Source organism: Oryx dammah, unplaced genomic scaffold (genome assembly GCF_014754425.2).
Source record: "Oryx dammah isolate SB20612 unplaced genomic scaffold, SCBI_Odam_1.1 HiC_scaffold_16, whole genome shotgun sequence".
NCBI lineage: Eukaryota > Metazoa > Chordata > Mammalia > Artiodactyla > Bovidae > Oryx > Oryx dammah.
Window position 1 is genome coordinate 12173128 of NW_024070200.1, and position 16167 is coordinate 12189294.

The 16167-nt window shown below is 40.0% G+C and overlaps 1 protein-coding gene across 2 annotated transcripts in view; it reads right to left on the bottom strand.

Annotated features, from left to right (window-relative positions):
• GOLGA5 (golgin A5) overlaps positions 1 to 9719 on the bottom strand; it is a 28381-nt gene extending 18662 nt beyond the window's left edge. The window contains exons 1-4 of one of the 2 annotated variants that reach the window (XM_040256610.1): positions 9494 to 9719; positions 6824 to 7400; positions 1161 to 1385; positions 13 to 232 (exon numbers count right to left, since the gene is read on the bottom strand). In XM_040256610.1, the coding sequence (XP_040112544.1) occupies positions 13 to 232; positions 1161 to 1385; positions 6824 to 7370 (992 nt within the window). In that variant the 5' untranslated portion in view covers positions 7371 to 7400; positions 9494 to 9719. Of the gene's footprint in view, positions 1 to 12; positions 233 to 1160; positions 1389 to 6823; positions 7401 to 9493 lie in introns of both variants that reach the window. The other variant, XM_040256609.1, reaches the window with a different exon arrangement.
• Between the last annotated feature and the right edge of the window lie 6448 nt (positions 9720 to 16167).

Consider the following 16167-nt stretch of genomic DNA (forward strand, 5'->3'; position numbering starts at 1 on the left):
AGAATTAGCTACCGTGATTTTTCACTCTGTAAGGCTTCCAGCGCTTCTGTGCGAGTATTCAGCAGCTGGTCAGCTTCCTGGAGTCTCACTTTCAATACAGCCAGCTGGGAATCCTTCGCAGCCACCGCTTCAGTCAGGTCATCGACTTGGGCTCGAAGTTCTCGAGTTATTCGATCAGTTTTTGAATGGTCAACATTCCACTTCTCGACTCTTGCTCTTGCTCTGTTTAATTCTATTTAAAAAACAAACAAAGAAAGAAACGAAAAGAAAGAAGGAAATGTCTCCATATAAGTAAACATGTCTTCCTCAGAGCACACAAAGATTCTCCTTTAAATCCCTTTAGTACCTATTGCCAAAATTAGGAGCTTACAAATATATTTGAACTTTTTGCTCCAAGAGGGATCTCCATTTTTCAAGGCCAATACTCATATCTTATATTACAGTTAGTTGGTTGGAAAGGGGCATGAAGTTGGCTGCTTTTCTACAAATGTTTTTTTCGTAAAGCATTTGGAAGCCAAACAGTAGACAGTGGAGAGCTCACAAGACTAAAACAGTCAGTGGATTTTTGGAGTTCTGCTATAGACATGAAAGAATGCAAATCCAAATCAAGGGTGGACAATGTATACTCCAATAGGATCAAAAGAAACAAAAAAATCTCAAGATAAACACTGGAAAGGAATCTGTTTCTTTCCATTACTTTGGCAAAAAAAATAAAAAATAAAAAGTGCTTTGAATCTAGAAAACTGGTGGTGCAGAAAGAGCAATGAAATATAGATCTCCATACCCTATGCACCATCTGTAATTATAAGCCTGACAGCAAAAAATCACTTTGTTTTAAATACAGAAGCAAACTGTACAGGGTCTCTAGGAAATATTTCTACGCCTAAATTAGTCTGGGAAAGAGTGAAGCTTTTGAAGTCAGTTTAACAAGTCTTAATACATCTTCCTATTCAGGGTTCTAAAGGATGACCAAATAAACCAGTGTTCTGTTTCAGGTGAATAACATGTAGCATTTCAAATCAGGGCTCTCTATTTCCATGAAAATACCATTCTACAAGTCTCATCCAGGATATTTCTAACAGTTTAAATGCAATCAAGTTTTTAGTATATTTTTTGAAATGCTACATTCCTAACCCTGGATAATTTAGATAAGGCTCTACCTTCTTGAGTTTCCTTGGACCTTTGAAGTAATGAGGCCATTTCTTGATTTAAATTCTGAACTTCATTCCTCAACAACTGGTTCTCCAGGCGAAGGTTAGACAGTTCATGTGATCTGCCATCATCATTAGGCACTGGGTTGGGATCAGTACAGGCAGCATTTGATAACACATTTTCCTTTGAAGAATCTTCGTGGGCCTCATGGCCAGAATCTGAATCATGAGAGGCTGCTGTAAGAAAGCAAAGACATCTTTGTAACACTGGAACACTCCTTACATATGCATTCGTAGTTTACTGTGGTAGAACATCTTCTGGTTCAAGTTAACTGCTACACTAAAACACCATAAAAAAATCAACTTAAATTCTTAAGAGACTTCCCTCTGATGAAATTTCATTCTCACACATACAGCCTCTAGATTTCTAAGGACCCTCAATGGATACAATGAATGAATAGTGATAAAGAACAGATAGGAGAATATAGTTCTGGGAAAGAGAAAAGCAGAGATAATTTATGTACTGGGGTTTAGGTAAAAACGGTTTTGGTCTCCTTTTTGTCCATGAATCATTTTTGAAAACAAGGATGAAGTTTCAACACTGAAAAATAAAGGAAAGGAATACAAGCAGAGCTGTGGGTTTCAAGGCAGTGAGCAATAACAGGTCAGGACAATCTGTCACACACTAAACTGGAATCTATATTGCCTTACCCAAAGATAGACTCGTTAATTCAGATACTCATTGTTTTGGATTTATCTTGTTTCTAATTTGTTACTAAATATAATGCAAATACACTTTTCACTTGCTCCCACAAAATTAAGTATGTGTTAAAAAAATGAACCATATCTAAATGAAAAATTTTCTCAACATCTTTAGTGATCAGGGACATGCAAATTAAAACCACAACAAGAACCAATACACACCTGCTAGAAGGCTAAAATTAAGACAACACAAAATGCTGGTGAAGATATGGACCAACTGGAACTCACAGGCTGACTGTTAACGGCAGTATAAGCGACAGACGGGAAAATGGGAAAAGTTTTCCCAGCTTCTTATTAAATTAAACATGTGCTTCCCACCGGACCCAGTAATTCCACTCCTGAGTATTTATTGAAGAGAAATAAAAACATTTTCCCACAAAGAGGACAAAAATGTTCACAGCCACCTTTATTCACAAAAACCAAAAACTGGAAACTACCAAAATGTCCAAAAAAGAGTGGATGAACTGTGGTGTATCCATACTATAGTAAAATGCCACACAACTAAAAAAAAATTAATATACTCAATAACGTGAGTGACTCTCACCAACACGATCAATAAAAGAAGTCAGGTCAGAAAGTATTCACACTATATGACCTTACTTTCTGCTGGCAAAGATACGAAGTTTCAGAACAGGCAAAAAGTAATCTAAGGTGAAAGAAATACTAAAAGTGGGTGCTTCAGGGATGGGTGGGGAGATTAACTAGAAAAGGACACGAGGCACTCTCTGTGGCAAAGGAAATGTTCTTTATCACAATTAAGGTGTGAGTTCCATAGGTATAGCTATTTGTATTAATACAACTAAGATTTGTACATTCCAGTATATGTAAAAATGATGAGACAGAGGAAACTTGAATACTGACTAGGTATTAGAGGATACTAAGGAATTATTGGGGCTTCCCTGGTAGGTAAGATGATAAAGAATTCACCTGTAATGCAGAAGACCCAGGTTCTATCCCTGGGTCAGAAAAATCCCCTGGAGAAGAGAATGGCATTCTTGCCCGGAGTATTTCATGGACAGAGGAGCGTGGTGGGCTACAGTTCACGGGGTTACAAAGAGTCAGACATGACTGAGCAACTAACACACACACAAGGAATTATTACATTTTTATGGTGACAATGGTGTGAATGTTTTTAAAACTTATATTTTTAGAGTTAATAAAATATTTATAGAAGAAATGATATGAGATCTGTGATTTACTTCAAAATAATTCTGTGGAGGGTAGAAGTAAAGAAAGACATTGAAAATGAGAGGGTATAAATTAAACCAGAATGGCTACAAGCTATTGATTATCATCATGGGATAAACTGTTGTATGGGGGTGGAGGGGAATGATCAATTTCTACTTTGACATATTTGAAATCTCCAAAATAAAGATATTTTTAATGAATACAAAATGAGAGAGTTTTAAAAGTTACTTTTGATTTTATAAGATTTTAAAAAGATATAAAGTATATATCCAAGCCTATAAGATATATCTAAAGCAGTATTTAGGACATTTATAGCCTTAAATATTTATATTAAAAATGAAAAAAAGGAATTAATGAGTTATGCATCCATAAGAATTAAACAGCAAAATAAACCTCAAGAAAGCAGAAATTAATAATAAAGACCAGAAATTAACAAAAGAGAAAAGAAACATACTAGAGAGGCTTGACATGATCAAAAATGATTTTCTGAGAGAAACACTATAAATTACATTGTCAATACATTTTAAAATCTACATGATGCTGAAACCCATCAAACTGTACACTTTAAAAATGTGTAATTTATTGTATATCAGTTATACTTCGTTAGCACTGTTTAAAAAAAATAAGCATTTAGCACAGTGTCAGATATTGGTATTCCTCAGGTAGTATTTGTGATCAAGCTTTGATTTCTGCAAGGTTACTATAAATTAGTGTCTGTGTTAAAATTTCAGCTGTGACCACATTATTTTCCTAAAATTCAATAAATATAATCCTCCCCAAAGTATATGAAATAGACAAATTCTTAGGGAAAAAAATGTAACTTACTAAAAACATTTAAAAAGAAATGGAAAATCACTTGAATCAATAATTAAATCTTTCACTAAGAACAGCCCAGACCCTAATGGTTTCACTAGTGAGTTTCAGCAAACATTTACTGAAAGTTTGGTTTTAGGTTTAAATAAAATAAACCAACTGATCTGTATACCATATCAGTATTAAGGGGAAAGGTTGTGATAGCTCAATATTTACAGGAAAAACTGCTAAAATTCAACATAAAAACTCAAACTAGAAATACAGAAAGACATCCTTGACCTGGTAAAGTACCTAAGTACTTTAAAGGACCTAAGAAAAACCTAACACAGATTGAAACAGTGAAAGCATTCTTCTTAAGACAAGGAACAAGACATACAATTGGTTTTCAAGTACTCACCAACATAATAAGGCAAGAAAAAGATTTTTTAAAAAGATAAAATGGTTAAGCAGAAAAATCATTATCCACAGATGATATTGTGTTGCTGAAAATTTAAATGAATGTACAGAAAAATATGAAGCCTAAAAGGTGTCTAGGTTGCTGCGTATGTGTGCATGCATGAGTGCATATTTACATAAAAAACCGATATACAGCAACCAACAGAAAGTAAAAAAATTTAAAGCATACTATTTATAAGCATTTTAAAAAATATAAACTACTTAGGAATAAAACTAACAAAAGTATGCAAGACCTTTATGGAAGAAACAAAACCTTAATCAAAGACATCTAAAAAAACAATACCATGTTAATAAGTTAGAAGATTCTACATTGTAAAAATGCTGATTCTCACCAAACTATCTATGTAGAAGCAATGGACTTTCAATAAAAAGACCACAGAATTTCTGTGGAACTTGGCAAGTTCTAAGATGCATATGGAAGTACAAAAGCCCCAAGAATAGCCTACATCAAGAACTTCTATTCACTGAGACATAGAAAGAGGAAAAACATATGATAAAACTGGAGGAGAAACAACTGTCATATACCTTCATATATAAAGAGTATCTATGAAGCAATAAGAAAAAAGACAATGCTTCCACAATATTCTGACCATATCTCAACTGCTGCATTTACTACACTACATGTAGATTATCTGTGTACAAGTGTATCTCATCTAATAAACTATAACCCATTCAATTCTGTATCCTGGCTCATTAGGGTCTCAATAAGAATTTGTAAAATTAATCAAAAATTAGTTGAGAAGAAATTTAGGACTGCTTGTACTTAAATCTGCCAACAAAGGTCCATCTAGTCAAGGCTATGGTTTTTCCTGTGGTCATGTATGGATGTGAGAGTTGGACTGTGAAGAAAGCTGTGCTAAAGAATTGATGCTTTTGAACTGTGGTGTTGGAGAAGACTCTTGAGAGTCCCTTGGACTGCAAGGAGATCCAACCAGTCCATCTTAAAGGAGATCAGTCCTGGGTGTTCATTGGAAGGACTGATGCTGAAGCTGAAGCTCCAATACTTTGGCCACGTCATGCGAAGAGTTGACTCACTGGAAAAACCCTGATGCTAGGAGGGATTGGGGGCAGGAAGAGAAGGGGACGACAGAGGATGAGATGGCTGGATGGCATCACCGACTCGATGGACCTGAGTTTGAGTGAACTCCAGGAGCTGGTGATGGACAGGGAGGCCTGGCGTGCTGTGATTCATGGGGTCGCAAAGAGTTGACTCACTGGAAAAGACCCTGATGCTAGGAGGGACTGGGGGCAGGAGGAGAAGGGGACGACAGAGGATGAGATGGCTGGATGGCATCACCGACTCGATGGACATGAGTTTGAGTGAACTCCAGGAGCTGGTGATGGACAGGGAGGCCTGGTGTGCTGTGATTCATGGGGTCGCAAAGAGTTGGACATGACTGAGCGACTGAACTGGAACTGTACTTAAATCAACTGCCAGTGCATGTGTCTGTCTTGAAAGCCCAAAACCCATCTCTTTACCACTTTTTTGTCTTGAAATACAAGAAACACTGTTCACTAAGAGCCAAGACTATGTGGTAGTGGTTTAGCTGCTAAGTTGTATCCAACTCTTGAGACCCCATCACTGCAGACTGCCAGACTCCTCTGTCCATAGGATTCTCCAGGCAAGAATACTGGTGTGGGTTGCCATTTCCTTTTCCAGGGGATCTTCCTGACCCAGGAATCAAACCCAGATTCCCTGCATTGCAGATTCTTTACCAACTGAGCTACAACGGAAGCCCAAGACTGTGTTAAGAGGCTTTAACATTTAAGAACACAAGAAGCTACCATGAATTATCAGCTCTATAAAGAATCCCTGCAAGAACTTATCACGTTCATTGTTGTTTTAAAATGTCTCCTAGGTATACAAATTAGCCACATCATCATGTAAATATCATTTTTGCAGGTGAGAAGGTGTACATTTTGAGGTAATTTAATAGCAAACCAAACAACTGAAAACCAGAATTTTAAGTTTTTAGTTCACTACTAGGTCAATGCCTTCAACTCTCCAACTTGGATCAACGTTCAGTTTCTTATGCTTTACTTTCAGGGAAGGCAGGGGGAAAAACACACCAAAAAACTCACAATCCAAAATGTAAGTGAAGTACAGCCTCCTGTCATTTTTATAATACAAATGACAAAGAGAAATGAATTGGAGACATTTCCAAATCCAAAATTATACGTTTTCTTCCAGATTTCAAAATGTTCTGCGTAAAGTTACCCACAGACAACATTCGAAAGTCCCTATTATAGCTGTATATTGACTAACAGTGTTCCATGCTGTCTCCCTTGTTCATGCCACACATTTCAGAGAGCCTGCCCTTCTACCAACACGGAGGTAACAAGTGCCTCCCGTCATCCTCCCAGATGATGACAAATGTTGCCAGAACATTTTAGGCTATGATAACACATCCAGTTTGGTTAATTCTAAAACAAACAGAGGCCTAATTAACTACCGTGGCTTTGGCTCCCAGAAGGATTTTCTTCAACGGCTTTGACGGTGGTTACACTGGTGTTCACAGAACTGATGCTGGATGTCTGAGAACTCTGCAAGACAGGGGTTTTGGCCCTTTCTTTTTTGATTTCCACTTTCCCGGTAGGCTCCTTCTGGGAACTATTCAGAAAATCAAACAGCAGCTCATCATCAGGTTCTGACTTTTTTCTTCGAACAAATTGGGATGAAGGCCTAGGAGCAGATGCATTTTCAACAGGATGGGAGGTCTCCCCCAAAGTCCTAGATCCTACTTTTATATTTGCAGTCCCAGCTAAGATGGTAGCTTTTTGATTTCTAATGTTATCAGCTGCTGAGGAAATGTAAGTAGTTTTAGATCCTCTCTGGTAAGTCAAGTCTGTATTTTGCTGGTGAAGTTCAGAATAGTCAGTATTTTTGCTATAAATGATGTTGCTGGTATTCTCTTTTCTATTGAGAGCTGTTGCAGCCCCTTGATCAACTCTGTTTAAAAGATCTTCTGCCTTTCCAGCTAGATCAGAAAACCAGGACATGATGGGAGCAGAATAATCCTGTTGGTGAACCTGTAAAAAGGATATAAAAGGATCAGTGTGGCTGAGCAGCAGAATACAGTGGTTAAGACCAGACTCTGGAGTCAAGACAGTCCCGGGTTGGAAAGCCTAACCTGTTTCTTACTATGTAACTTTGAGCAAACTATTTAACCGAAACACTTCACCTAGAAAATGAGAACAATAAGTGTACTTATACTATTGGATGGCTTTCAGCTGAAACAATACACTAAAAAACATTTTGAAAATTCCAAGCACATAGTAGGTGCTCATTTTAGTAGTTGTTATTACTACAATTACAACTACCACTACTACCATCATTCCTATTTCAACGATGTGTAAATCTTGATGTAAAAAAGCCACTGAATGTCAAATAATATGGCAAAATCCCAAGACAACCAAATAAAAATAATTTTCTGAAGTTTGTTGTAAAGTGCTAAAACTTGAAGAAACTTCTGATTAACACAAAAGCTACTTCAGTGTTAAACTGCAACACTATCATGGATAATTTAGGTGTGCATATACACATTTAAAACATGCCTTCAATAATTTGGATTCTCTGTACCTACCATAAGCACATTAGGCTAAGTTCCAAATAAAACATGATGATAGCATAGCCATTCATTTTGATACATATACTTGGGTACTTATCCAGTGCCACAATGAATCAAAATAATGAAATAACTAGCTTCCATGACATAGGAGAGTAGTATATAAAAAAAGTCAACAATCCTCTCTTGAATGTGCACACTGTTTCTCTGGCCTGCGGTGCTGGCATTCTTTCACAATTAACTCTTTCGTTCTTGGTCTTCACCCAAGTATCATCTGCTTCAAAACCAGCTCTTTCTTCCCATCTAAATTAGGTTCTATCATTGTCTGTACACACACCATTCTCTTCCCTGACAGCCCTTCATGTTTTATATGTATTTTCCCCCTCTCTTGGGGAAGGAGAGGAAGAAAGTGGGTAGATAAACGTCAGGTCTTTTGCTCACCAGTGAATTCTCAGCATGCCGTAGGCACCATAAATACTGCTGAATGGAATTAATTTTTGTTAGATGCCCTGCAAACATTATCTTTAGCACACATAATTTTCACAACCACATTCTGTGTTAAGTAGCAGTACCCCCTTTTTTTCCCCATAAAAAAAGGTGGGGGGAAAGTTGAGAAAGATCCCAGTTTAGACAGCAACTCAGACAGGCAAATCTAAGTCAGCCAAACCCACTTTTAACCCCTGCCTTCTCAATCTAGCCTACCAGTATCTGAATAATCTCAAGAAGAAACTCACCCCCTAAACCTGTTCCTTACAAAATGGGATGATTACATGACCGTGTATTTCACAGTTTATGTAAATCAAATAAAAATGGAAGTGACATGCTCCCAAACATATAAAACTCCCTACAAAGTATTTATTATTCCCAAGTAAACACTGGTGGTAATTAGGGGGCAAATTATCTCTCCTGATAAGGCGATCAAAACATACTTAATAATTTCTTCCATCTTGCCTCCCATCTTAAAGTTTTAAAGGACTTTCAAACAAAAGCCTGTGCCTTAGGACTGAGTACCCAATTAAAGGTTAAGACGGGCCCTGGGCATTTCCTCCATGGACAAAAGAAAAACTCTAGCAGACTTCCGAGGTGGAATTCTGAGGTCATTCTGCTCAGTAAATAAACGGCACACACCGAGGGGAAGAAACAGGGCGAGAGGGCGTGGGACGGGGACCGGCGGCCGACGGCGGGAGCAGGGCCTGCTCGCCGGCCAGGTGTCAACGCGGAGGAAAGGAGGCTGGGGGTCAGCTGGTGGGTCCCCTTGAGTCTGTTGTCGGGATCTCAGGTAGGCGAGTCCAGACCCCCAACTCTGCTTCCCACCCACTTCGTTGAGCCTCCGGAGGGGGAATACGGGCCAAACCAGGCTGAGGTCGCGGAGGCAGGAAAGGGGAGGGCACCAAGCAACGTCCGTGGAGATCCAGGGGGGCTCCCCTGCCCTCTTCTTGAGCCCCTAGCAGGGCGGAGAGACCAGGATCTCTGCCAAGGGGCTGCCGCCCCCGCCTCTAAGGCCGTTAACGCCCCAAAGGAACCCATCGGGCCGTAGGGCCCCCGCGGCCGCCTCACCTGAGGCCTCTGCAGCGGCTGCACCGCGGCCAGCTCACCCTCCCGGGCCGCCTTTCCTCAGCAGCGGGCCGGGAGAGGGCTCAGGTTGAGTAGACCCGGTCCCGGACCTGCCACGGCCCAGCTACTCTTCCGGGAGACGTGGAAGAGCAGCGAGGACCCCAAAACAGAGTGCCTTCCGAGCTGCCTGAGCGGCCAGGAACCTAGAGCAGCCACCTGGAGGCGACTCAGGCGGCAGCGCTGCCAGCTGCGGGGTCCTCGCGCCTGGCCACGCCCTTTCCGCGCCTGTGGCGAGAAAGGAAAGGGGCGGGGCTTGCGTGCGTGTGACGTTGCTCGCCTCCCTGGGACCACGGCCCGCACGCGGCCGACACAACATTGGAGGCCACGCCCGCAAGGGGGCGGTCCCCTCTGCGGGCTTCTTTGATGGCGGGGGCGGTCCTCCGCCTTGAAGGAGTTAACAGGACTGAGTCGCAGGTGTCCCTGCTGCCGTTTACTTTTACTAGTCTTCCTCCGCCTGCCTAGATTTACGAAGGACAGTGTTGAGCAGGAGGTGGGAGTAAAGAAAATAAGTTTCAGAGCTTTATCAGAGCTGTAAAGACAAGATGATGAGAAGTGACTGGAGGTGGGAGAAGCGCTTTAAATGATGTGGTCAGGGACGGTCTTACTCTGAGGAGGAAACATTTGAGCTGAGACCCAAAAGATAGAAATGACCAGTAAAGGACTTTTCATACATGTGTATTGTAGTCATCTTATGCAAGCTGTTCACTGAATATTTAAGTCTAAAATTTTAGTAACTCAACAAATAGCACTTACTTTGTACATAAAGAAAGTAAAAATGAAATCGCTCAGTCGTACCAGACTCTTTGCCACCCCGTGGACTGTAGCCTACTGGGCTCCTCCGTCCATGGGATTTTCCAGGCAAGAATACTGGAGTGGGTTGCCATTTCCTTCTCTAGGGGATATTCCCGACCCAGGGATCGAACCTTGGTCTCCCGTATTGTTGGCAGACGCTTTAACCGTCTGAGCCACCAGGAAAGTCACGTTGTATATAGGATTTGGCTAATTTGGCCCTAATTGCAAGTCTATAACATAGTCCAAAGGACCCTAGAGGTTAAATAACTTGTCTAAGATAATGTGCCCTGTATTAAGGAGCCCACATTACTACAAAGCCTGTGCCCTTAGACTCAATGTTAATATTACTGTCTCCAAATTAAATATTGGGAATAATTATAGCTCCTTTTCTTCTTGTCAGGATTAGTCCAGTCCAGTAAACATAAAATTTTCAGCATCAGGAAATAATAATAATAGCCTGTAATAGTAATTGTGCCCTTATTAAGCTTGTTGTTCATTCACTAAATTGTGTCTGACTCTTTGCAGCCCCATGGACTGCAGCATCCCTGGCTCCTCTGTCCCTCTCTGTCTCCTGGAGTTTGCTGAAATTCATATCTATTGAGGTGGTGATGCTGTCTACCCATCTCATCCTCTGCCACTGCCTTCTCCATTTGTCTTCAGTCTTTCCAGTATCAGGGTCTTTTCCAGTGAGTTCACACTTTACATCAAATGGTCACAGTAGCGGAGCTTCAGCATCAGTCTTTCCAATGAATATTCAGGGTTTATTTCCTTTAGGGCTGACTGGTTTGATCTCCTTGCAGTCCAAGGGACTCTCAAGAGTCTTCTCCAGCACCACAGTTTGAAAGCATCAGTTTTCAGTGCTCAGTCTTCTTTATGGTCCAACTCTTACATCTGTACATGAAGACTGACAAAACCATAGTTTGACTGTATGGTTGTCAGCAAAGTACTTGGGTTCAATCCCTGGGTTGTCAAGATCCCCTGGAGAAGGAAATGGCAACCCATTCCAGTATACTTATCTGGGAAATCCCATGGAAAGAGGAGCCTGGCAGGCTACAGTTCATGGGATCTCGAGTTGGACGCAACTTAGCAACTAAACAAAAACGTATTTTTACCGACTCCAGTATTCTTGCTGGGAAAGCCCCATGGACACACACAGTCCATAGGGTTGCAAAGAGTTGGACGTGACTGAGTGACTGAGCATGCACTTGTTAAGTTATTGTGCCCTTATAACACAGTATACTCTGTTAAGCATCAGGCATGCTTCACCTCATTTAATTTTCACAACTGCCATAAGAAAGGAATTGTTATTATTCTGTGGTAGGCGACTTCAGCCATGAAATGAAAAGAAGCTTGCTCCTTGGGAATAAAGCTATGACAAACTTAGACAGCATATTAAAAAGCAAAGACATTACTGACAAAGGTCCGTCTAGTCAAAGCTACCTGATGCAAAGAGCCAGCTCATTGGAGAGGACCCTGATGCTGGAAAGATGGAAGGAATGAGGAGAAAGGGATGACAGAGGATGAGATGGTTAAATGGCATCACCGACTCGATGGACATGAGTCTGAACAAGCTCCAGGAGTTGGTGATGGACAGGGAAACCTGGAGTGCTGCAGTCCATGGGGTTGCAAAGAGTGGAACATGACTGAGCAACTGAACTGAACTCAGGTGGCATTGTTGTTCCCAGCTTTTAAGTGAATGTTAAGGATGTAAAAAATTAAGAAACAAAAGCCTGTTAAGAATGTAAAAAATTAAGAGAAAACAGAAACCTGAATTAAATAGAGTTGGGAGACCAGAGGGGGAGCTCTCCCAAGCCATGACCTAGCACAGGCCAACAACAAATAGAAAGATCCCTTTTCTGTCCAGACAACAACTCAGCGAATGAAAAGGTGTTTGTTTACTATAGCCCTCCAACTTTTCCTTCCTTTTCTATAAAAGTATTCTCCTTCCCTTGGGGACTTGCAAGTGGCTCACCATGGTTGTAGACCCCACATTATAATTCTCTATGGATCCCAAATAAGCCCATCTTTGCTGGAGAAATACCTGGTAGTCTAGTTTCAGGTCAACAAGGATTATACATCATCACCTGTTGCTATGTGGCTGCAATGCATCCTGTAGGAAGAATGTCCTTTCCAGCCTTACGAATGTCAGGCTTGATCATGTGACTTGCTTTGGCCAATAGAATGTGACTAGAAGTATCTTTCACCACATCTAAGTAGTTATGTTAGAAGCCATTATGTATTTCCACTAGCACTCTTGATCTTTTTCTTCTCTCATGGGTATCCCCTGTCCCAGATGGACCTGCTCCATCAGCCTGGGTTCTGGAAGGAAAGACGTGAAGCCCAATGAGTCACATGAGCCAAAAAAGAAAACTTTGCTTTTAAAGATTTGAAATGGTTTCTTATACAGCCTTACCTATGAAATCTGATGAATACACACCCCATTTAACAGATGGTGACTCTAAGATTCAGAGCGGTTTAATAATTTTCCTGAAGTCACACAGGGAGTTGGTAGTACATCTGGGATTCAAACCTGTATCAGTGTGACTCTGGAAACAATATTGTTAATCATTGAAGGGATAAGGATGATTCAAATGAAATTCAAGTCAGATCACCTATATAAAAAAATTGGCAGTGGGCCGGCTACCCCACTGTTTCAAGAGTGCCCACCCATACTTCTTAAGAGTCAGCATATACAGACCTACCACCCAGAAGTCACTGGGACTGGGCTACATTAGCTAGAGAAACAGCACAACCAACAGAAAGAGGTTACGACTTTGCCTTGTACAAGACACATGCAAAAAACACTAACCACAGAAGAAAAGACTGCAATTTGGACTTTGTTAAAATTAATACTTTCTTTCCATCCAAAAAAAGCAAAAGCAACAACAACAAAAAACAAGAAAACATTAACAGAATGAAAGGCAAGTCAAAGATTCGTAGGACATGTTTATAATACATATATCTGACAAAGCATTTCTATTCAGAATATATAAAGCTCTCTGAGAAATCAATAAGAAAGACCAATCAACCCAACCAAAATGGACCAATATCTTAAATAAGTACTTCACAAGAGAAAATATCCAATTGGTCAAAGCACAGGAAAAAGTGGTCAACACTATTTATGAGTCATCAGAGAAATGCAAAATTAAAATCAGAAAGAAATACTGTTCTTTTTTAGCAGAGGATAGACTTTACAGACATATGTTTTAAATAACTAAGTTTCAAACACAGAGGTACATAAAAAAATAGCTGATAAACTTTTCTTATATTTTTTCACCAAAATGGAATTCTCATAATCATCGAAAATATCCACCATCTTTCCACTAGATTTAAAAATAATACATTTGACATCAAAATATTATGAAAGATGTATAATGTCTTAATAACAAAAGATTTAGCACTATCCCTTTAAAACTCCAAAATCTGTGTGTTTGAATTTGATCAATATGGTTTTTGGAGATATAAATTAAATAAACATTTATTTAATCACTGATTCATTCATGCAGGTGTTTCTTTCCCTAGATTCTTTATATTCCTTTTTCCCTGGATGGGAATAGAAGTAAATGATATTAGAGCCATGCAATAACGAAGTATTTTCACACACCCACCATAAGTGCTAAAATGTAAAAAGATGGAAATTACCAAGTACTGGTGAGTTTATGGAGCTGCTAGAACACTCATGCATTTTTAACAGAACCCTAAGTGATGGAACCACTTTGGAAAACTTGGACTGTATCCATTGAACCTAAATATAGGCCTTCTCTTTGACCAGGCATAGGCCCACCCTATGAGTCAGAAGTTCCACTCAAGACAAATGGGGGCAAGTTCCATCAAAAGACATGTACAATGAAAAATAAGAAACTATACATGCCACAACATGGATGAATCAGACATACTTGAGTTAAATAGTGTTGAGTTAAAAGAAGGCAGTCACAAAAGACCACATACCATATAATTTTATTAATATGAAGGTCAAGAACAGGTGAAGTTAATCTATAATTATAGAAGTTACAATAGTAGTTACCTTTGGGGGTAACTACTCCAGATATTGACTAGGAGGGGTCAAGATGGAGGCTTCTAGGATCCTGACAATGTACATTGTATGTAAGAATTTATTAAGCTTTGTACTTAACAACTGTTAAGTTTATTGCATGTATGTTATCCCTCAATTAAAACAATTTTAAAAATACACATACTCTTTGAGAAAGTGATTTCTCAATTTCAACTTTTAGGAAATTATCCTAGTTAATAATTTTGCATATGAATATACACACATATGCAAAATTATTAACTATAGCATTGCTTATAATAGTCAGTATTGGAAACAAGTTAAATATACATTGATTTAAAATACTGCGGGGACTTCCCTGGTGGTCCAGTGGCTAAGAGTCTGCACTCCCAATGCAGTGGGCCCTGCTCAAGGAATTAGATTCCACATGCTGCAACTAAGACCCTGTGCACTGAAACTAAGGCCTGGCACAGCCAAATAAATTTAAAATTTTTTATTTGAAAAAGAAAAAACTTAGTATATTCATGCACTGGAATACTATGCAGGTATTTTTTTAAGAAAAGAAAAACAAAAGTTCTTAGGTAAGGATATAGAGTCTATGCCCTGACCAGTAATGCTGAAGAACCTGAAGTTGAACGGTTCTATGAAGACCTACAAGACCTTCTAAACTAACACCCCAAACAGATGTCCTTTTCATTATATGGGACTGGAATGCACCAGTAGGAAATCAAGAAACACCTGGAGTAACAGGCAAATTTGCCTTGGAATGCAGAAATGAAGCAGGGAAAGACTAATAGAGTTTCGCCAAGAAAATGCACTGGTCATAGCAAACACCCTCTTCCAACAACACAAGAGAAGACTCTACACATGGACCTCAACAGATGGTCAATACCGAAAACAGGTTGATTATATTCTTTGCAGCCAGAGATGGAGAAGCTCTATCAGCTCAGTTCAGTTCAGTTCAGTCGCTCAGTCGTGTCCGACTCTTTGCGACCCCATGAATCGCAGCACGCCAGGCCTCCCTGTCCATCACCATCTCCCCGAGTTCACTCAGACTCATGTCCATTGAGTCAGTGATGCCATCCAGCCATCTCATCCTCTGTTGTCCCCTTCTCCTCCTGCCCCCAATCCCTCCCAGCATCAGAGTCTTTTCCAATGAGTCAACTCTTCACATGAGGTGGCCAAAGTACTGGAGCTTCAACTTTAGCATCATTCCTTCCAAAAAAATCCCAGGGCTGATCTCCTTCAGAATGGACTGGTTGGATCTCCTTGCAGTCCAAGGGACCCTCAAGAGTCTTCTCCAACACCACAGTTCAAAAGCATCAATTCTTCAGCGCTCAGCCTTCTTCACAGTCCAACTCTCACATCCATACATGACCACAGGAAAAACCATAGCCTTGACTAGACGGACCTTAGTCGGCAAAGTAATGTCTCTGCTTTTGAATATACTATCTAGGTTGGTCATAACTTTTCTTCCAAGGAGTAAGCGTCTTTTAATTTCATGGCTGCAGTCACCATCTGCAGTGATTTTGGATCCCCAAAAAATAAAGTCTGACACTGTTTCCACTGTTTCCCTATCTATTTCCCATGAAGTGATGGGACCGGATGCCATGATCTTCACTTTCTTTCTTTCTTTCTTTCTTTTTTTTTTTTTGATCTTCGTTTTCTGAATGTTGAGCTTTAGGCCAAATTTTTCACTCTCCACTTTCACTTTCATCAAGAGGCTTTTTAGTTCCTCTTCACTTTCTGCCATAAGGGTGGTGTCATCTGCATATCTGAGGTTATTGATATTTCTCCCAAGAATCTTGATTCCAGC